Source organism: Epinephelus fuscoguttatus, linkage group LG10 (assembly GCF_011397635.1).
Source record: "Epinephelus fuscoguttatus linkage group LG10, E.fuscoguttatus.final_Chr_v1".
NCBI lineage: Eukaryota > Metazoa > Chordata > Actinopteri > Perciformes > Serranidae > Epinephelus > Epinephelus fuscoguttatus.
This window is the reverse complement of record NC_064761.1, coordinates 38,339,329-38,362,477: the sequence shown is the minus strand read 5'-3', so window position 1 is coordinate 38,362,477 and position 23,149 is coordinate 38,339,329. Positions and strand designations below refer to the sequence as shown.

Here is a 23,149-nt window from a genome sequence, read left to right as displayed (position 1 = left end):
ATTCTTTGGCTTTCTTGCGAGTAAACTCCTCAAATGTCCAATCCTGTGTTTTGAGTCTCCTTATTACACAACACACGGGGGCTTTTCAAGTTTCATTATCACTGAGCTATTTGACCGATAACAGCAGACTGATGGAGTCAGTGAAGCTTTATTTGGAATCAGGTATGCATAACAATTAATAAAGGAAAAACTTTTCATAGTGGCCCAGACCCTTACATTGGTCATCTGCACAGGTCTTTTACAAAGGTAAATAAATAAATTAAATTAAACAAATACATGAAACATGGTCAGAGAGCACTGTGCTTCCAGAGAGGGAGGGGATGAGCTAAATTGAATCAGAGTATAGCCATATATAGAAAAGACTATTGCCAAAAGGATACAATCTGGATAAAAAGACATCAACAAAATGAAAGTCAAATTATCACATATTACCATAAACAGAAGTCTTTAATTATATGAGCATTATTTATTGCTTCAGATATTTGCATTTAAAGAACAGCCTGTACCTAAAATTCACTTAAATGTAATAATACAATACAACTGGTGTGCTCCATTAACTTATTAAATAGAGGCAGGCCACACAGAAGGCTTAAAGTCACATGATAACATTCATATTTCAGTCCTTCACCCAAACAGACGACAGGCTCAAACTCTAAGTGTTCAAACTGTAAAGACTGCCACACACACTCTGCTGAAGTGAGTGCAGTGCATGCAACTTCTGAAGTATGACAGAAAAAGCTGTGTTCAGGTGAGGTGGAGTTATTTCGTTCAATACACTTATTTGCTTTCTTGCTTAAAGTTGGACGAAAAGACTGATACATCTCTCGTGTCTGTACGCTGTATATGAAGCTGGAGCCAGGGGACCATTAGCTTAGCTTAGCATAAAGACACCTCGTTTCCACTTACGTACATGACTGGTGTTCGTAGATCTGTAAATATATGTAAATATGTCTGTTTTTCACCATCCAGTAGTTTGGAATATATGCTTGAAACATTACTGGGACAGAAACAGGACTTGCCAGGTACATGGTATGTGAAATATTTAGTTATAAAGTGTAAACCCCTTCTTTCCAGCACCTGTAAAGGTCATAAAGCAACTGATGTTGTACCTTCGGCATAGGCTCTATGGCGTACATTGCGCTGTGGCCTGATACACAGCCCTAGAAAAGTAACTAGCCTACACGTTGCAGCGATGCAGACTTCCTGTTTATTTTTGTAAGCTGAAACCATTTCCCTTCGTGGAAACGAAGCTTTTATTTATCAAATTTATTTCACAGATAAGAGACAATAAATTGTAAAGACAAAAAAAGCCCCCACAAAATAGCATTTTAAATCTTGTTTGTGATTTATTCTGGCATCATATGAGTAGAAGAAAACTACTAACTATGCAATGTAAAATTTCATTGGCTTATGCTAATAGAGTTAGCATGTTGTATATGTGGGGAAAACTTGTTTTGTAAATAATAACTGTTTAGTCTATGACCCTTGCAATTTATAATGGAGCCGAAATTTGTCCTTTCATTAAATATAAATATTAACCCTTTGAAACCTGAGCAATTGGCTTGATTGCTTTAAAAACACAGGGAGAAAGCAATAAGCAACAAAAGAAGAAATTACCCAGAAATTTTTCAAGAAATTTGTGAAAGAGAAAATTAAAAACAAGAAAATTAGTAAAAAAAAAAAAAAAAGAAAGAAAGAAAGAAAGAAAGAAAGATGGTAATGACCTAGAAAAAGTGCTTAAAATTATTTAAAAAAAAATGTAACATTCATTCATTCATTCATCTTCTAACCGCTTCATCCTCTTGAGGGTCGCGGGGGGGCTGGTGCCTATCCCAGCTACATCGGGCGAGAGGCAGGGTACACCCTGGACAGGTCGCCAGACTATCGCAGGGCTGACACATAGAGACAGACAACCATTCACACTCACATTCACACCTACGGACAATTTAGAGTCACCAATTAACCTAGTCCCCAATCTGCATGTCTTTGGACTGTGGGAGGAAGCCGGAGTGCCCAGAGAGAACCCACGCTGACATGGGGAGAACATGCAAACTCCACACAGAAGGGCTCCCACGCCCGGGATCGAACCGGCAACCCTCTTGCTGTGAGGCGAGAGTGCTAACCACCACACCACCGTGCCACCCCAAAAAAAAAAAAAAAGTAACATAATTTTAAAATTTAATAATAATAATTATAAGAAATCGCACCAATTTACTCAGGGCTCATAGGTTTAAATACTTGCGAAAGGTGTCTGAAAGCAGCAAAGAAAAAGTGATGTCGCTCAACGTTTCAAAGGGTTAAGCCATTTTTATGTGTGTTATAGGCATTTTAGTTGAATCAATCAAACTTTACTGCATTTCACAGAAACCCCAGCACCGCCAAGTGTTTTGGAGGTGTAAAACCGAAATGTTAAAACAAGCTTTTTAAATCTAATCTAAAGTTGACACAAAGTTGTAAGTAGTTGTAACTTTCTGAAGTTGCACCATCTCTACTTTATTATTAAAATGTTATTAGAGAGACTGATATTTCATGTGCACCATTTTGGTAAAATGAAGGAGAAAAGCAAAAAAAGAAAGAAAGAAAGTAAATTATACTGTTACTCCTGATAGAAATACCAAACACATTTCCATCTGGCAGTTCTCTTGTTTCTCTTTCCCATGACAACACTTAATAAGGAACATACTTCTCATTCTCTACATCGTGAATTAATGCTATGTTTTGACACATAGCTGGTGCAACAACTTGCTGGAGTCTCATCACTGGCTTTGTATGCATTAAACAAATAAGATGCAGCACGCTTACGAGTGAGTTTTTAAGGAGCTGGTAAGGCGATTTCTAGTCTTTGAACAAAGCCAAGTCAGCCATTATCCTGTTTCCACCTTTATGCTAAGCTAAACTAATACCATCTGGCTGTAGCTTCATATTTGGTGTACAGACTCATCAAAGACGCAGATAAGTATATTTCCCCAAAAAGTATTCCTTTAATAGAATTAGCTGTCTTCAAGCTATACTATGCTAACCTGTTGGTAACCTGCTGGTGTTAGCTTCACATTTACTGTACAGACATGAGAGTGATATGAATCCTTTCATCTGACTCTGTAAGAAAGCAGATTTCCCAAAATGTCAAACTTTCCCTTTAAGATTTAACTCAATGAACTTGATGAAAACTTTGTATTAATATTCAATCTCATGTTTTTGCCTGACGTCCTAAAAATAACAAATCATGATTTAAAAATGACAGTGGTCAAAATTGTGACTGTCCGTCTCTCCGATCAGCCTGACAACCCGATGAGCTCAAGTCAGTCTCTTAACTGTTACTCAAAAAAAGTGATCCTGCTCAAAGCATCCAAATATTTATCAAGAATATTTGCGAGTTATCATCAAAGCTTATATAAACAACAAACTGATCTAAAAAAAACAATATGTTTTTAAAAAAGCATCGTATATTCTGTCAAAATTGCTAAAGCTCAAGCTATTCTGCTCATTTCTCAAGATCCAGTCAATGAAGCACTAGACTAGAGTAACACTGTGCTGCTGTATATGCATAACATAGAAGCTAACTTTACTGGCTTAGTGGTACTTTTCTAAAAGCAGGGCATATATACATGTTTTTAAACTACGACCATACATACGTACATACAGGATTCTCAACATGGTGACCTGGAAACAGAAGCTGCCACTTTCACTCTAGCTTGAATTCTGTCCCCGTTGGAAAATTATATTCATGAAAAACTGGTCATTTAAAATTAGCCTGTCCTAAGTCCTGTGCTCCAGCAACAGTTGAGCAGGCTTGGAACCTGACAGAACCTCTGTAAACATTCCCGTTTACTGTGATATATAGATCAGGCCTCCAGGAACGCTGCTCAGCCTTGCAGCCATTTTTGTCCCAGTGGCTACTTGCAGTATTACATTGAAAAAATTTCCGGTGGCCCAGAAAGCATCAAACTGCAAACAAGGTCAATTCCAATTCTTTCTATTATGAATTTTTGATCCATAGAGATTTTATGTTTGTAAAACTTTCCTCAAGCCAAGAAAAGCGTTTTGAAAATCTGTGATGTCATCAAAGATTTTAGTAAATTGCGGGCTAACTAGCTAATGTATAGCTACATCAAGAGGAGTTACGCCATGATCACACTAGACGTGGAACCACCCTAATTTTTTAATTGTCGTGGTTCTGCTGGTCTCTCTCTTTTAAGACACAGCTGACGAATATGTGGAGGCATGGGATGTGTATTCTGTCATTTATCACATTTCATTTATATCATATTCAATGCACACGTTATATCAGTTGAAGCACATTTCAGTGTGTTTTCTTACCAGATTTGGTCGTGGCTTGCGGGAAAAATAGACCAGGTGCTTAAACTATCACTGCAGATCGTGACCCGGCCACGGAGATTGGAACCACGCTGCATCCAGTGTGAACGGCCTCAAGTAGGCAGAGCTCTACGAAAATTGATGTGCTTCAAGGTGTTTTGCGTGTAGTGTTAGCCTAATGTCACATTAACAACGTTAGCCAGGTTCACTTCCTCGTTGTTTTCTGTAATAACGTTGTAGATTTGGAAAATGAGAGATCGATTGGTTGCTGACATAATTTATCGTTAGCCAGAAAACCTTAAGGCTAATGTTATCTATGTAAGGACCTGCTGCCCCAAAGTAACTAACATAACTTTATACACTAAAGAGAGACTATCATTATGTCAGCACCATGGTGTGTATTCAGTAATAAATACAGAGAGTACTTCAGTGATCCCCAGAATAGGAAAAGGAGACACATACCCAGCCATAGTCTTGTTAACCCCGGTCTCTACTTCCTCAGTTCTTGATTCACGTCGTTTTGTTCATAAACATTAACGTGGAGAAAATGTCCTTCCATCATATACTGTAGTCTTTGCTGTTGGCTTCTTGAAGCTATATGTCCAGGCGCCCAGAAACTCTAATAAAGACTGCGGCTCCCAGCTAAGCAGAACCAGCATCTCCATGTTTCTTTTTGTCAAGCTCGTCCGCAGTGGCAATCGTTACTAAAGGGGGCGGGACTTAGGTCAGGTCAATTGAGAGAAAAAATAAGATCCAAAACAGAACATGATTCAGAGAAGGATGTGAATCTGGCTTCTGAAAAAGTAACTGCGGGAGATTTCAGTGCATTCATCATGAGTTATCACACTCTGAAGGCAACACATTTAGCATGGCTATTCATCTGCTTTTAACAAGGAAGCAAAGTTCCATGTGCCTGGGCCCGGCCTCGCGTACCTGGACCTCCGGCCCATTTGTACAAAGTAAGAGTCACAAAGGTAAAAGCCGCTTTAGAGTAATGACACTGTAAAAATGTTTTGCATAGCATTTGGCCTTGCTGCACTGTACCATCGTCTACTGTAGGAACAAATATAAATGCCAAATGCTAAAATGTTAAAGTATCAGAATCTGGCAGAAACTAATCAGTGACTGGAGGTCTAAAATGATATAAACTGAAAACTCGTGTATTATACATGTACAAACTCAAGGCAACATTTTTCTGAAGCGACAGACATGCAGTGTGATCCAATGAGCTAAAAAAACACATGTATGATACAAGGACTAAGTGCTTGGCATTGATTTTGATTGCGTTCCAGTGATGAAATCCTGAAGTGGTCATCAGGAGGATAAATGATCCTGATCGCAGAGCTTAAACTGCTCCTTTGATCACTGGTTCCCTATTGAGATACGTGGCCCAGTACACCAGGTTAAAGGTCCCAAACAACACCGGGAACACTATTCTGGACATCTTGTCGATCTTGCTCACACTGTTGTAAGTCTTTTTGGGGTCCGGGGCCTTGGATTCAGAGGGTTTGAGCTGAACAGCCGTGCTGTTTGAAATAGTAGAGATGGATGCATCCTTGGTGAGGTTGGTTGTGTAATTCACACCGGCCGAGCAGGTGTTGTTTGGCTTTTTAGACAGAGCCAAAGGGTCCTTCTTCTGTGGAGAGAAAGAAACACATTGATTGAGCGTACACACAATTATGCCCAAACGAAAGTGCTGCTCATTCATCGAACATAATAAAACAAGGAGTTAATAACACAGGCACACACACACACACACACACACACACACACACACACAAGAACACAAAGAGGAGAAGAAAAGATGGCCAGTGGAGGCTGAAAGTGGGGATCAATGTCCTTGGGCAGTAATGAGCTGGCACTGTGCCACAACACCGGCCGACTGAACTGTGAATTTATTGATCTGAACTTCTTCTTCTTGCCTAATTCATCTCTTATTTATTATCATGTGTGACATGGACTTCACTTTGCTCCCTTTCCACACCAACCTCTTCAAACCTCTTTAGAGAGAATGAATAGAGAAGAGGAGAAAATGAAGGGAGAGAGGTGTCAGTTTAGAACTGTGTTTGACATTCATGCCATGTGTTCCTCAGAATGATAGCATGTTTTTATTTATCTGTATTTATTTACAACCTGGTCTCGCTCTGAAGTTTGGGCTTGGGCAATGACCTCTGGCGTCAGACATGGACGAAAAAAGCCGTCCTCTAACATCGGCATGATACGTGGCTGGTCACAAGGGGAAAAGCGGTGGGACAAGAATGAAAATTGAGGTGGAGAAAGTCTGACTAGGGTGGGTGGAAGGGATGGTGGATGGGTCCAACAAACACAAACTTTCACCCAGGAGAGCGGTGTTTCGCAACTCCTGAGCCAAACCCTGTTCTTTTACTTACTGCGCGGTGCAGATGGAGTATGTCGAAATTGGGGATAAGGCTTACGGCTGCTGCTTTAAGTTCATGTTTATGTATCTAACATTAGCTAAAACCTTGAATCACAGTGTATCCTCCACCTCACTCCCTCCTGCTACAGACCACCTCGCCAGGAGAAGAGCAGGCAGCAGTTCTGGAGACTGACCCCCAGTTAGTGGCTGCGGTGACACGGATCTTGTCGGCACATGCTGCAGCTCTTGGGATCCTGACTGCCCTGACACCTGCCAGATCAGCAAACTTTCTGTTGCTGCCGTTACACTGCAGGTTAGAACCACTGCTGCTGCTGGCCATCATTCTGCTGTGACACCTGGTGCTGAGGGGTTTGGGCTGGCTGAATTTAAGTCATTCTCAAAGCTGCTATCCACTCTCCACCTGGTAAGGCAATTTTTAGGGACTGTGGCGTGGCAAGCTAGCTAATTCTTGTCTCATTTGTGGAGGAGGGGCAGCAGAAAAATGGGCAGTGGGTTGGAATTGATCCCATGGCTTCTGTGGCAAGGACACAGCCTTTGTACATAAGTCACCCACTCTTCGGGTGAGCTTGTGGGCGCCCCAATAATTGTCTTTCTTTCATTTGTCTTTGAAATGATCAATATTAGAGTGCTCAATGGAAAATGTGTGTTGTAGCAGGAGTGATTGCAGGATGTGCTCCAGCAGATTTCAGGAGATAAATCTTCTATTTTCTGTTCTGTGTGTGAGTGTGCACATTGCTGTTTGTGTACGACTGTAACTAAGTCTGCAGGTTGTGTGTCTGGCTGTGGGTGTGATGCCAATGCTGGGTGAATCACGAACAAGCATTGAGTACAGGACTTCCTGTCTCAAGCACTGACTATTAGCTCTTGAGGGGATTCCCTCTTTTGGGATCCAAAAGTTTCTTTAACCTGTTGAAGCTCCACTCATGCACTGGCTCAAATGATGTTGTATAATGTGAAAGTGGTCGCCTACAGTGAGGAACCTACAGAAAATCACCATCCAACTCTGCAGTTCCTCTCAGCTCTGCACAGCGTTTCAGGAACTTTCAGGTCATTACTTTGATTTTACTTCTAGCAACTTTAACTTGACTGTTTTTCTAAAAAAGTCTTAACATTTTGGGATTAAATTACCGATTATTTTCATTGTTGAATACTTTGGCGATTACTTTCTTGATTAATCAGTGGTACCCACAATGTGAGCCAGGTGTGAGTCCCCCTAATGTCTTATTAACAAAAACACACACACACACATATACACAAACAGCACATACCTTGGGCTGTTGAGCCTCCATCGCCTTTTTTCCATCCCAGGCCCAGCTCCTCTTGGTGAAGTAGTTAACTGTGGCAAACTCAATGAGGGCGGAGAAGACAAAGGCATAGCACACTGCGATGAACCAGTCCATAGCTGTAGCGTAAGCCACTTTAGGCAGCGAGTTTCGAGCGCTGATGCTGAGAGTGGTCATAGTGAGCACTGTGGTCACACCTGTTGGTGAAGAAAACTGAGTCACTTTTACTAACCAAGCCTACTACTCTGGTTTTATTCCAACAGAATAAACTGTAGTAACAGGAGGTCACATTTTAGAGCATTGTCGACAAATCATGCAGCAGTGGTACCAGGGTATGCATGCATATAGGCCTGTACCCGGTTCAGAATTATGTCAGTCAAATCTGGCTGTTAAATACGAATATTCGACTGTTTGTTCTTTTTTTTCAATATAGAGTTTGAGAGGGGTTTGGTGGGACGTTTAGGGTGACAGTAGCGTTCACATACTTTACCCAGCTGTCACGTCAATATGACATCAGACAGAAGGTGGACTCTTACGTTGTACAGACGTTAAATTTTTTGTTGGAATTAAAATCGGGTTTACAGTATTTTAAGTGGTTAACAACGTTAGAATTTCACAGAATGGACATTAAACGTATGTTTTGCAGACGTTGGGTTTTGTCGTTGTTCTATGTCAAGATCACGTTGGCATGAGACGTTTGGAAGACACTGGATTTGGTTACTTAACAGCGCAACTTACAACAAACAAAACATCAGCGTCATCTGTTGTCAGTATTCTACATCAAATTGACGTTGGCATTAGATGTTGTCCTGACATTGAATTTTAGTTTCAGCAACATCCCTAGCGTCTAAGGATGTTGCTGGCCAGATGGGAAGCAAACAAGCCAAGTTAGCCCTCCGAGCTAATGCTTGTTAACAATGCCAACAGCGGTTCAGGAATGTGCAGCAACATTTTTTGCCAACACTGGATCATGACTGTAAATTTACCACATGTAGGCTGAAGGCAGAAGATAACGTCTGACCTGACAAAGCCTGTCTTCCAACAGAAGGTTGCCTCCGTCACGCAGTAAATTCCAAGTCTCATTCATCCAGTCGTGTGCTCAGTACTTCCTTTTTTTTTTTTTTTTTTGCTAAAACCTACAAGTTGAAAAATCTGCGCATACAAGTGTGTGCGTTTGAACACTGCTTGTGCGTTCCATTGAGTTGCCCAGGCGTGCTACTCGTCCATACATGAGACTATTCATGCGGAAGTGTTTTAATCATAAGGTTTTAGCAAAATCGCCTGTGTTTAGGAAGTGCTAAGCAAACCACTACATAAATGAGACTCGGATTGTACTGCGTGAATTGTGTCAGAGTTTGTAAACAGATATTTTGATATAAGTGTGCTGTTGTTAAATGCAGACCCCTATGACTTTAATTGATCAAGAATGTTCAACATTTTTGGATTCTTTATTCATCGTGGCGGCACATATGCAAGGTAACACATAAGTAATTGATAAACAAGTGGTCATTGTGTGGGTGAAGTTTTCCTTTAAGTACATAATTAGGTATGTTTACATGCACACCAATATTCCATTACTATTCTGTATTAGATACGGGTCATTTAGTGTTTTCCGATTAAGACGTGGGATATTTAGGAGCATTCTTTGGACATGTTTACAGTGCATTCAGGATATGTTTCTCAACTGGGATTTTTACCGCTGTTTGTGACACATAGCCTCTTGTCTGTTTACGGTCGGCTATGTGCGTTGTCATGGATATGTTGTACACAAACCAACTTGCCAATGCTGGGCTGGGGGCTGGGGTAGAGATGCATGCCCAAAAGAGAATCCCACATTTATGGTCAGAGGGACAAACACAATTTTAAACATTATAAAAGATTTGGATTTCAACAGGTTTTTGGGTATGTGCAAATATCACAACACAAACCTAAGAAGGTGGTTGAAGGAATGAAATAGGGAGGCTGTGTTTGTAAGGTCCAACAAGTCCGCCAGGGGAAGAAAACTTTGAAAAAATCCTATTTTGATGTTAAGAGCCAAAGTGCAAGTGGTACCAGTCGTTCTACTTTTTTATATTTGACATGATAAACAACATGCTAGGGTACATTATTGGGAGTATGCACTGCTGCATGTATACTGGTAATTATTGGAATAATTTTCATTCACCACTTCAACAACTTAGCAGGAATATAGTCTTTTTCAGAATAACTGGAATATTTTGTGCATGGAAGCAGTCACTGTTACTTTACTGGCTGATGTGTCTGCATGTTTCAAGCTTACCAAAGACGGTCCGTGCTGGCACAGACTCCCGGTTGAGCCAAAAGGAAACCTGCGACAGGATTACAGTCATGAAGCAAGGCATGTACGTCTGGATGACAAAGTAGCCGATCTTCCTCTTTAGGTAAAAGTGAGCCATCATCACGGTGTATTGACCTGTGGTACACAGCAGGACAGAGGAGGAAGTGCTGCCAGTTAGTTTTCAGTTAGTCCCTACTTGGCGTAATGAAAACAGTTTAAAGAAATACTGAAGGAAACAATATGAGATGTAGAAGGTGGAGGAGTGCCGTATATTATTTTTTACAAAATCAACCAAACAACACCTGTGTGTCCATCAGAGGACTACCTCACAGACAGCACAGCAAAACCCAATAAATCTGACCTGGGAACAGACTGAAAGCTATTATTAGACTACACCAGTATTCATCATTCAGACACTGTTTATTTTAAGTCACTCTGACAAACACCATCCTGCTGCTGTAAACCCTCACTTGAACATGAAATGTGTAATGATCCGCAACTTAAAATAGTCCCAACAAATGCACCATTATCACCTGTCTATGTAACGTTCTAAAACTGCAGCGGATTTAGGAAATTACACAGACACGTAAGAGGAACAGGAAATTACTGAGGTGGACTAATACACTTTTGTTTTTCATTTTCTGGGATTTATCGACAATAACCAAAAAAATAGATCATCACCAGCCTCATCTTTTAAATGAAGATCCACTGGAATAAAGACAGAGCTGCTTCAGTCTACTACTAACACTACAGAATTGGCCATTTGCATCCATATCTTGGCATTTGACCAGGTTTTTGTTTTCTTTTAATAAAATAAATTGACATCCTTTTGGAGCCAAGATGAGGTTTGCATTTTTACAGGAATACCCTGGGTCACAGGATTCCCCTGGGATTCCCACGGGATGACAGTCAATTTCATTACTCATCACGTGACTGGGATGGAACAAGAAAAAAGGTCAACAAGAGCAGGTGGAACTGCGTAGGTATAGGTGCAGCTGGAGCAGTTACATGACCCACCCTCTAGCTTCATGACTTGCCCACTATACCCACACAACAGTCCACAATCAGCCTCCTTGGCCTGGAGGCAGAAGTCCCGACGGAACTGCTAGATTAGTGATTAGCTAGCTATGAAGTACTATGTTAAAAGCAAGGCAGTTAGGATTAGGATAAGGGTAATGGAAAGACTTACTTCTCGTTACTTATAAGGTGAGGTCTTCATGTATGGCTCATTTATTCACTACAGTGTGGCATTGTAGCAGACTTCAGATAACCGTCGTGTTGGTGGGTTTATTTTGTGCCAGTGGTGGGCGTTTTTTTGTGGGGTGTGCCATGTTCCCTACAAATGAAATGTGTCTCCAGCTATACATGTCTCGGTGGGATGGGAATCATAATTATTATAAGCCAGAAGCTATTATTTCATTTTCACAGAGTCTTGAAAATACATGTCCGTAAGCATGAGTATACATGTCATTTTATGTTAAGCACGTTAGGTAAAATGGATCGTTTGCTAGATAATATCATCGCCATCTAAATGCAAATTTTCAGTCAGTGGGGTAATGTTAATTCCTATTATATGTTAGCATTGAGCTAACATACTAAGTTATTTGCCACATGGTTGTAGCAGTTAGACTCAAAATAAGGTACCAGGCAGGTTTTCATTCTCAAGGAATTTACCTTGGTGTTTGGAGCATGCAATAAATATACAATAAGCATTAAAATAAAGAATTAAAGTAAATGTACTGCAACAGTCAAAAACATTACAAAAAATATGAAAAATATGCTATAAGAATATTATCACAAAACAAAAATATGGACAATATAGCCATACCAGCTGTTATGTTAGGAGTTACTTCAGCATTACGCTATGTTGACTATACTGATTTGCTCTGGTTTTTTTTTACTCTGTCATGGGGTTGGGGCAGGATAGAAACTTTTTGTGGGAGTGGGATGGGACAGGAGTGAAAATCCACTCCTATGTGACCCTCTAATCTGGAACATAATATCATTTGAAACAATACAAAAAACCCAGGTATTAGAACCTCGTTAGGGATTGCAAATGACTTTCAACTATTGAACTGTATGGACACTAAATATAACCCAGAGTTTCTATCTGACAGTGTGGGTGGTTAACTCTTTATTCTCTGTTTCACCCAGTAGATCAGTGTTAATATAGCTGTGTGTGAGTAATACCACCTGTCATTTGGTTACCTCCAGGAAGGAGGTTACGTTTCCAGTGCTGTTGGTTCGTTTGTCTCTTTATCAACAAGATTACAGAAAACCTACTGACCTGTTTTTGAAACATTTTTTCAAACTCAAGCGCTGGCTTGGTTTGGTTTGGTTTGGTTTGATTTGGCACGTCAGCCAAGCGTGGCTGGGATTTGTTTCTCAATCACAACAGGGCTACCTGCTTGAAGGTGTGTAATGAGCTTGTTTTTCCATCACACAGCAGGGCAGGTAAAAGAGGGGAACCTATCGGAGGTGAGCTGTTTGCAGATGTGCAGTAAGAGTCTGTTGTCTGCAGCTCTCTATCAAACATTCACTGTGCCTGTTTCTGCTTTTACTCTTCCTTCCTGCAGTGTTAGCAGGCTTGTTTTTATTGGAGAAAAATGCTAACAAAGTTCTGCTAATTCAGTGATAAACACATTTAATTTCCTGTAAATTCTTTACAGTAGGAGTCTCCTAATAATCTGTCATGTAAAAGCTTTTATTGTGAAGCAGCAAAATAATGAAATGTGGGTTTTCATCAGCAGGAACTTAATAAGACTCCTAAATGGCTGCAAACAAACATAAGACAGTAAAATAAAGAAGATATCTTAAGTAAAAACAGGACGTAGGAGAGAAACTAAACTCCAAACTGCAGTGATTCATTTATAAGATACAAAATTATTGAAAGCTGAACACACAGAGACTTTAAAAAAACACCTTTCTCTCCGGTCTCCTGCAGACAGAGGTGAGTTGAGTCTCGCAACGCACACGCTTGTTTCAGGGGGAGAAGGGGGTCATCAGGGGCTGGCTGCAGTCAGTGTGACGTCAACGCTACCTGTTTGGGGGCGGTTGGCCTGCTTTTGGCCCTACTCTGGAAAGGGTCCATTTCTGGCGCAGCTCAGTGTGGCATGGCGTGTCTTAACTGATAATGTAAAGAGAGATCAGCGTGGTATTGTTTGACTCTGCACAGCGAAAAGTGGTCATGGAAGAAGGGTATTGGTGAAAGGGTGTAGCATGGGCCAAGTACAAACCCATTAAATTTTGGAGCAGATTCGAATCCCAGGGCATTTTTCTGCAATAAATGCACACAGATCTCACCTCAGATGTCACAAACAAATATGGAGGTGGCTGTGTTTCTGGGGGTTAGCTCACATTCACCGGGGGTGAACTGCAACAACACCGTCTCATCCCTATCCCGCACACACCCTGCTCAGGTAGGTGGGGCTGGGGGGTGAGGGTAGGCCTTGCCGGAGGTCTAGTTTTTTAGTGTTTTGCAATTTTAGGTTCCAACTGCTGTTGGTACGCACCACACTGGAACACTGCTGTTAGAAGTTCATGGTGACTGAGACAGTGACGTTTCTTCCAAACACTTTCGGTATGGTATCTTTGGACCAACATGTAACCCTACAGACATGGTACCTGGACCATAGGTCCGCTTAGAGTCTCCACCGCAAACAGTCCTCTTAAATGTGGGTAGGGCTATTGTCGCTCACTGCTCCATTCAGCACTGTGCTACTTACTGCTACCTACTTTATCAGTCTGCACCTTGTTTATCATCCACAGAACGAGGCTGCATGCTGACATTTTCAGAACAAAATATAACTCTCTCGAGAGTCTCTTAAAAATAGTGTGTCTGTGCATTTAGTCCCCCTAAGGCAAGCTCAGGGGTTTAGTGTTGCCGGAGCTCACAGGAACGACGCTACACTACAACGCTTGATGATCCACTTATTACTAAAAGTGTCTGTCATCCAAGAGAGACAATAGAAACTAAAGTGATGGTCAAAGTTGTCTCAGTGAAATTTAAGGTGTACTGATGGTTTCATGTTATCAACTCATGCATTGAGTAACATTACAAGTTAACGTTCCACCTTAAAACAGGGTTCCTTAGTGGCAATCTTTGTTACCTCTATTTATTTTTCACCCCTCTCTCCAGTTCTGCTGTATTAACACCGGGTTTAATATATTTTGCTTCTATCTCTCTGCCCTGCTCTACTCTACTTCAACGCTACTTAGCTCTCTCTCTACTCTACCAGTAGACTACCACATCCATTTGTTGCACAAAACGTACACAGCAGTGTTTCCCCTAGGATGGAGTTGTAGCAGCGGAGGTGAAGCACACGCATGAAAAATAATTTTCATATGCGTGAAACTTTTTTGTATGCTTGCAAAGAATAGCCTGCTGGGATGTTTCTATGTATCTACTGGCACCAGAAGGGCTCTTTAGGACAGACAGTACATGTGTGCACAGTAATGAGCAGGTGAAATGTCTGTCTAGCTTACATATGAGGTGTCTCAAGATTTAGGAAAATAAAATTTTATTGAATATAATAAAAGTAAAAAGTCACATGACATGCTGCTGTTTTGTGCTATGGCCTATTTAAGTGCTGGAAGTTGTTATTTTCGTGACAATGCCTGAGGGCAACATAAGCTCAGCACCAAGAGTGCCGTGCTGCTTCGCTGTGTGAGCAGCGTGTTTGTCTGTGTGTTTGTTACTGGTTATTTACACAGTGTCCATAACAATAACTTTGTCAGCTGACAAACTGCACCGGGCTCGGGGTCAGGTTTGGCCAGGAAAATGCGGCCCGAGCCGCTCTAGCGTGCTCACCTGTGTGTGTGGCGGAACTCCGCCGTGCGAGATACAGAGAGCTGAGGAGAATTGTTAACGCGTGACCATGTAGAGACAGAAATGACACAATGACATAACACCATAAATAGTAGGCCTATATTGTTATGTTATTATAGGAAGCGTCCGTCGCGCAAAATAATATGACTTTAGTTAATGAAAAGGTAAGACAGAGCTCTCTCCTCTCCTCTACATAGTGCAGCATGTAGCGGACTGGACATACCACTTGTCAATCAGGTAAAAGGGGCGGTATGTTTTCTGGCCCGGCATAAAACATGACCCGGATTGATTAAATTATTTTTGGAAATACCTAATTTTCTATTTTAGAAAACAGTATTTTAGAACAGTGGTAATAGTCTGGAAACATAAATATTTTTCCATACTTTATTTTTCATTTTCCATACTTTTTAATACCTGGAAATTGATTACATTTATTTCCATACTTTTCCATACTTTCCATACTTGCGTAGGAACCCTGTTAAAAGTTGCCGGCAGTTGGCCCAGTGATATTAAGTAAAACATCCTTTCATTTTATAGTTTAGTACAGTTTACTAATAAAACTCTCCACAGTATGAACAGTGGTTACACGAGCCTCAAAACCAGACACAACTCAGCCCTGAGCAGAGTGACCGTCCTCTACTGACCAATCAGACTGCAGTGTTCACAGCTCCACCTTTTAGTACCAGATCTGTGTGCTAGGTACCCCAACAGAGGGGGGACCAAACATGGGGACGGTACGGAACGATTCCATTGGTACCATCCACAACTTTTCACAGTGGAAAAAAAAAGTACCGAACTGAACTGAACTGAACTGTACTGCTTGGTGGAAACATGGTTAAATTCAGTGTCTTTTCTATGATGACCATGATGATGATGATGATGATGATGATGATGAAGGTACTCTATCTGGTGTTTTTGTTCTTTTATAATCATTTCTCTTATCTCAGACCTGTTTTGGATGGGGATTCCCTTTTACAATCGTTCCTTTTTCATTGTATTTTCTCTGCTTCCTGTCATTAAAAATCTGTCTTGGTGTGTGTTGTTTTCATTTCCTTCAATCAGTGGGCGTTGTGTAGTCCATGTGGAGGCTGTGATTAAAGAGCTGTGTGAGTAAACTTTACATGACAACCTCCACACCAGACTACTCCTCTAACTATGGAAGCGTGAACCAAATTATTGAGAAACAGGTTTGTGGGGAAATCATCACATCCTGTTAATCAACTGAAGATTGCATTTGAAGGATTTTTTCCTTTCTCAAAAATCCTGTCGAGCCATGGAGTCTGATAAACTATAGAAAATCCACAGATGACTGCTGCTTTCTCCTGGCAAAATCGGATTTTTCTGTCTCACTAATCCCTTGTCACAATCTGCATCCTGTATATCTCTCTCGCTCGCCCTCTGCCTCCCTCTCTCTCTTTCTATGTGTGTGTGTGTGTGTGTGTGTGTTTGTCAGAGTGTGTGTGTGTGTGTGTGCAGCAGACAGTCCATCCCATTCTGTCAGGCCAGGCCACTCTTGATTGGGGACATACATCCTTGCCTGCCTGAGCTCGAACACTAAAACAGAGCGGTGATTACAAGCAGGTGCACAGATGACTGAGGCAGAGGGGGGCTGAGAGGGACCGGGGGAAAAGTTTGGATGGTCCGTGTGATGCGGCGACGAGCATCATGTCCTTAATGAAAAGGGCACCTGTGTTGCTCCGAGGACTACTAGCCAGCAGCCCTGCTCTGTGGTGGCACGACTGGGCGAACCCCGATCTGATCTGACCGCCTGCTGGGATTGGAAGTGGATGGAAATCTCCGAGGTGTAAAAATGCGGTTGTGGTGGATTTTACTGTTTGGTTTTTGGAGTGTCTGTGGGGAACTGCCGTTCATAGCGGAGAACAACGCGGCTATGTTGGTCAACTGGTGAGTACGGATCAGAACCATCTGTTGAGCTTTGCCGCTTTCTGTCTTGATCTGACATGTGTAATGTAATGAAACTACAAGGTTTGCCTGTCATCAATTCCTGCGTCTATATTTTCATCCTCCTCGGCTTAACCTGTGAGGTCAAAGGTCACCTGCACCCACTGTGAGCGCTTTGCTGAGCTATTCTTGGCTTGTTAAAGAGGGTTTGTACCTCAGATTAGCAATGCTAATTAAGGCCATGCTGGCTCTGTGAGTCTGAGCAGTGCAGTGTGGGGGGCAAAGTTACGCACAGTGATATATGGCAACCTGCGTGCTAATCTGAGTCTAGGTCTTTCTCCTGCTGGATTTTCTCCTGCTGCTTAAAAAGCTTCCTTTGCATACTTAACGGTAAACGTTTTGTACATTATCCAGAGTAAACCCAGCGAGTACGGGATCAAGCAGCTACCTCTGTATATATTACAGCTATAGGAGCGGCTCCCCGGTAATAAACTCAGCAGCAGAAATGTATTATCATACTTCTTTACATAACAGAATTAAGCAGATGCCACTCGACCCCCCCCCCCCCCCCACGTGTCTCCACCGCAGCAGCCAATCCCTGACCTGTGACGTCACTCAGTAAAAGCACAACTGATGGGCCTGCATGCGGATTAACCCTACAGACCCAATGGCTCAGACCACGGATAAGTGATTTTTTTTTTGCCCCCCTCCCCTCTCGTTCTCTCTTCTCTTGGCAGCCCCAGAGACAGCTGGCTATGTGTGGGAGGCATTCTCAAATCCTTGTGATTCATTCATTGTCTCTATCCTGCTTGATTTGGAAAAAAAAAAATTCTTCTCACAACATCTTTGGATGGCACACACTGTAATAACACAGAGCTGAATAATAGGGTTGAAGCGGGGGCTTAACATCCGCACTGCTGCCTGAAGCTACTGTGTGAAGATAACAGAGGGATGTAACTCTGGCTCAGGTGCAGATAGATGTGTGTATGATAGAGCGGGTCATCTTTAATCAGAGGCTTGGTCGCCCAGGGTCAGGTGGCAGTGTACCGTCACTTTACTGTACCTCGGCTGGTGTAGATGTCCTCTGTCCCTGCGGTCTGACCAATCAGATGATACTGGTTGAGTCGGGATCCTTCCTCTGCCACCACCACCGACTTTGCTGCACCCTTAGTCCACGTGTAGACCACCTCCGAGACCGGATACGCATCTATGAAAACAACACAGATGTAGAAACTTGATTTTTTTTTGCATCTTTTGCAAATTGAATTTCCTTGATAAGCTGTTTAAAAATGCAACTTTGGTGATTATCAGTAATTTTTTAAGCTAAAATGCCAAACATTTACTGGCTCCAGCATCTCAAATGTGAGCATTTGATGCTTTTCTTTGTCATATTTGATAGTAAACAGAACATATTTGGGATTTTTGTCCACTGTTTAGTTACATTTAGAGCAAGACAGCTAGCTAGACTTTATTTATATGACATGTTTCATTCCGGGGGAGGTGCAGTGTGCTTTGCACCACCACAAAGTCGAATTTCACTACTTCAGCGGACATTATATTGACATACATTCATTTCCTGAAGACTTATCCTAACCCCCTAACCCTAACCCTCCCCTAACCGTGATCGAAGTCTTCAACCTAAAATCTAATTATTTAGTTTGTGGGGACTGTTTTCAATTCAATTCAATTTTATTTCTAAAGCCCAGTATCACAAATCACAGAGGGCTTTACAGCATATGACATCCCTCTGTCCTTTGGACCCTCACAGTGGATAAAAGCCCCCCCCCCCAAAAAAAAACCTTTAACGGGGAGCAACTGAGAAAGGATCCCTCTTCCAGGACAAACAGAGGTGCAATAGATGTCGTGTACAAATCAGTGCTGTTTGTCTCCAAAAGGAGGGGAAGTCCCCGCAATGTGACTGTGTAAACACACTTATGTCCCCACAACGTGAGTAATACATGTCTACACGCACACACACATACAAGAAGAGGGAGAGCAATCAGTCATCAAATCAATGAAACAAATATTTTGTAGCAACACTATGTGGATATTTGTGCTTTTACTTTTTCTGTGCAAAATGTGTCTGTGTCACTGTGCAGAGATGACCATACGTCAACAATTCTTTGCAGGCTTGAGCAAATCAATGACATTATTATGTTTGACCCTGGAAGTTTATGCATCTCTGACAAATAACCTAAAAGCAAGTCCCAGTTACTTTGACTGCACCATCAGTTAGAAGCTTCAGGATTTGCAGAGTAAGAGAATCTTCCATTTAGAATATTTACGTACGCTGCATTTACAGACCCACAAAAAACTGTGTTCCTGTGGGAAACTCTGGTGGTCAGGTATATTAGGTCAGTAAATAATCAAACATGGACATTAATTCAAATCTTCAAATATTCCTGAAACAAAAATCAGAATCAGAATATGATTCATAACCGAGTAAGTTTTTATTTACGAGTTTTTTGCCTTGGTGTTTGGTGCATACAATAAACATGTTAACAGAAAATAAAAATAAAGACAAAGTACTGCAAAACTCAAGGACATAAATACAGAAAAGAAAAAATGCAATAAAAATATGACAGAAATACTAACAAATATGTACAACAGAACTGTTTTAGAATGAGACAAATGTACAGTTTTGTGCAGGATGTGCAAAATATGGATCAAGAGGAGTGCACAAGTTCACAGAGCAGAGTATATGTATAATGTGCAGAGATAATAGTCCAGCATGTGCATTAACACACTAAGACAGATGTCTGTGTGTATGGGGGGGTTGGGTGGGTAAAAATCTGTGTCAGCAAGGTCCCTGGCCTGGTTAAGGAAGGTCACTTATACCCTTTTTTGACAGTCATGGGCTGGCTTGGCTCTGCTTGGCTTGGCTTGGCTTGGCTTGGTTTGGGCTATCAGCCCAGCTCAGCAGCCACTGGCATTTCCATTACAACAGGGCCATCTTTTTGAAGGTGTGTCTTTCACTGATAGCCCCCTTGTCTTGAGTGATGATGTTTAAAAGCAGCGGGCTGATCTACGGCTAAAGTTCCATTATTTTTGCTGCATGTGATTTTCCACAGCAGAGCAGGTAAAAAAAGTTTACCTATTGGAGGTGAGCTGTTTGCAGAGGTGCAGTAAGAGCCTGTTGTCTGCAGCTCTTCATCAACGTCTCACTGCGGCTGTTTCTGCTTTCACTCTTCCTCCCTGCCCTGTTATTAGACGTCTTAATTGAAGAAAAGCCGCAAATAAAGTTCCACTAATTCAGTAATATGACATTTCACTTCCTATAGATTCTTCACAATAGTGTCCCCTGTTATTTTGTTATGAAAACCCTTTTATTGTGAAGCAGCAAAATAAGAAAATACAACTTCACACAACTTCTAATACACGCGAACACGAAACCAAAAAGCAGATATGTAAAGTAAAAACAGGACGCAGGAGAGAAACTAAACTCCAAACCACAGAGATTCAGTTAGAAGCTACAGACGTACTGAGAGCTGAACACACACAGACTTTGAAAAGCTCCTTTCTCTCTGATCATGGTGAGTTCAGGAGGCGGGTATTGTGGCGTGATGTTTTGGTTTCTCATGAAGCGCAGCCACCTGCCAGAGGGGAGTGTTTGAAAGAGTCCGGGATGGGAGGTGTTGGCCAACTCTTGCTGCCCACCTCAGTGTCAGTGCAGTGACAGACAGGATGACAGCTAGAAGTGCACCATCATTGTCTTTGGCAGGTTGAACTTCTTCAGCTGCGGGAAGTACATCCCCTGCTGTGCTATTTTAATGGTGGAGCTCATCTTCAGCTGAGTGACGATGAAGCCCAGGGAAGAGAAGGACTCCACAGCGTCCACTGCAGGAGTCACACAGGGTGATGGGAGCGGGTGGGGCTGCGTATTTCCGGAAATCCACAACCATCTCGGCTGTCTTTAGAGTGTTGAGCTTTAAGTTGCTTTGTCCGCACCAGGTCACCAGATGGTCAGTCTCCATCGGATGAAAGAGTTCATTCTGAAAGAACAGCCTATTCTTGAGCAAGATGCTGATCCCCAAACAGCTCCCAATGTGTGTAGGGTGAAACTCAAAGTCACTTTGGATAAAAGCTTCTGCCAATTGAATGTAATGTAATGTTGTGTAGTGGATCAAAACAAAATCATTTCCTGATTTACAACACAAACAGTGCACAGACACACACACACAGACACACACACACACACACACACACACACACAGAAACACAAGCCTGCACACACCGGTTGAGGCTGACAAAGGGTAATTCCCCATCAGCCTGCAGAGGTGCATGTTTTTGTATATTATTTATCATGTTCTCTATCAGCTTTAGTTGTTACTTCCTCTCAAGCAAAGATGAGTTTGATAAATGACATGTTACGTGAATGCAGTTATGTAAGAGTTATGTTTTTAGTCATGTTTTCAGGTACAGGCACTCTGTCATATTTGTCTGCTCCTGTGAACTTTGATTTCCTAAAAATCCAACACAGACTCACTGTTAAGCAGATAAACTCACATAGTTCAGATAATATTTATTATTACTTTGACATCCTGTAGTCATTACAAATGTGACACGGCACTTTATTCCTCTCGGCTTGTCACACTAGAAAAATTCAATCCAGGAGCCGCACAGAGCTGATACAGAGACTGTTTCTAAAAAAAATTGTATGTTTATATTTAAAATGTATTTAAAATATGCCTTTTGTGTGTTTTGCTACATATGTTGATATATTCTGTTACAGGGTTGCAACAGAATGAGATTTCCACGGTACGATAACCGTCTCAGAAAATATGGCAGAATTAAAGGAATGAAAACAGAAGGGTTATTTTTGGTTGAACAAAATTTTTATTACTATAACTGAAACTTAAAACCATTTTGTTAATGGAAGTTTTTGTGAAAAGTCTCAGAGATTCAACCTCCAATTTTTCCATATTGTAGATAAGCAAATGTACACGGTACGATAACCATCCATTTTTATATCATGGCGTACCCTGAAACTAGTATATCGCTGCAAACCTATTCTGTTATATATTATAGCATATTTATATGACACTTACTATACTACACTTGTTATATTATTCTATATTATGCCAATACTACACTGTTTTTATACTTTTATATTTGATACCCTATTTTATTTAATCCTGTTATGTTGCCGTACGATACGATACGATATGATACAATACAGTGTGACACAATACAACATACTTTATTTTCCCTGAAGGGAAATTTGTCTTGATCTCAGTAGCTGTTCAATTATTGCTGCCTTACAATAAAAGTCCAAAAGAAATTAAGCACTCCGTATTATATTACCACCTTTCACTTTAAGTTTTGGGAAGGTTACTTTTAAAACTTATTCCACTACACATCATTAAATACATGCCCTAAAACATAATTTGTATTGTATTACAATAGGTTACTCTCATTAAGTCATGTATTTTAAATTCTTTGGAATACTTCAGAATCATCTTGCAGAGTTCATTTGTGTTAATCTTATATTTTCATGTTAAAACACACAGCAGAGTTCCGACTGCACCTCCTCTGCCACTGTCATAACGCAGGTGCACTGCACACACATTTTAATCTGTTAATGGGAAATGTGTGCCCCATTTAAATTTTACAATGTCCTACCTATCAGCTGCAGATTGACTAGAGATGTAACCATTTAAAAGATGTGCAGGTACTTTATATGTCTCTACATTTTTAATTTTTAAACATAAAAATGTTTTATATTGTGATATTTACTGCTAATGACACACACCATGGCCAAGAGCAAGTAGGTTGTTATAATGTTTACCTCCCTGATGATGAATAAATGAATGAATGAACTTTATTTATATGGCACCTTTCATGCACAGAATGCAGCACAAAGTACTTTATAATTCAGCAGTGGAGACAAAAAGCAAAGAAATAAAACCATACAATTATACAACACTCATTCAAAGAGAAATGAGAAGAATTAATTAATTTATTAATCAAGTAATAAAAAATACTACAAATATTAAAACAGATAGCTTCTTGTTATAGGCTATGTTAAAAAGATATGTTTAAGTCATCATTTAAACCCCCCACTGAGCCATCAAGTCTATTATGTTCGATATTTTTGGGGCATAGCAGCTAGAAGAAGCATCCCCAAA

At 41.0% G+C, this 23,149-nt stretch overlaps 1 protein-coding gene across 3 annotated transcripts in view; it reads right to left on the bottom strand.

The window, feature by feature from the left end:
* Nucleotides 1-1,733: 1,733 nt before the first annotated feature.
* Nucleotides 1,734-23,149, bottom strand: part of gabra5 (gamma-aminobutyric acid type A receptor subunit alpha5) — a 56,963-nt gene continuing 35,547 nt past the window's right edge. For all 3 annotated transcript variants that reach the window (XM_049587753.1, XM_049587754.1, XM_049587755.1), the window contains 4 exons: nucleotides 18,085-18,228; nucleotides 10,274-10,426; nucleotides 7,981-8,192; nucleotides 1,734-5,950 (listed from right to left, as the gene is read on the bottom strand). In XM_049587753.1, coding sequence (XP_049443710.1) covers nucleotides 5,660-5,950; nucleotides 7,981-8,192; nucleotides 10,274-10,426; nucleotides 18,085-18,228 — 800 coding nt within the window. In that variant the 3' untranslated portion in view covers nucleotides 1,734-5,659. The remainder of the gene's footprint in view (nucleotides 5,951-7,980; nucleotides 8,193-10,273; nucleotides 10,427-18,084; nucleotides 18,229-23,149) is intronic.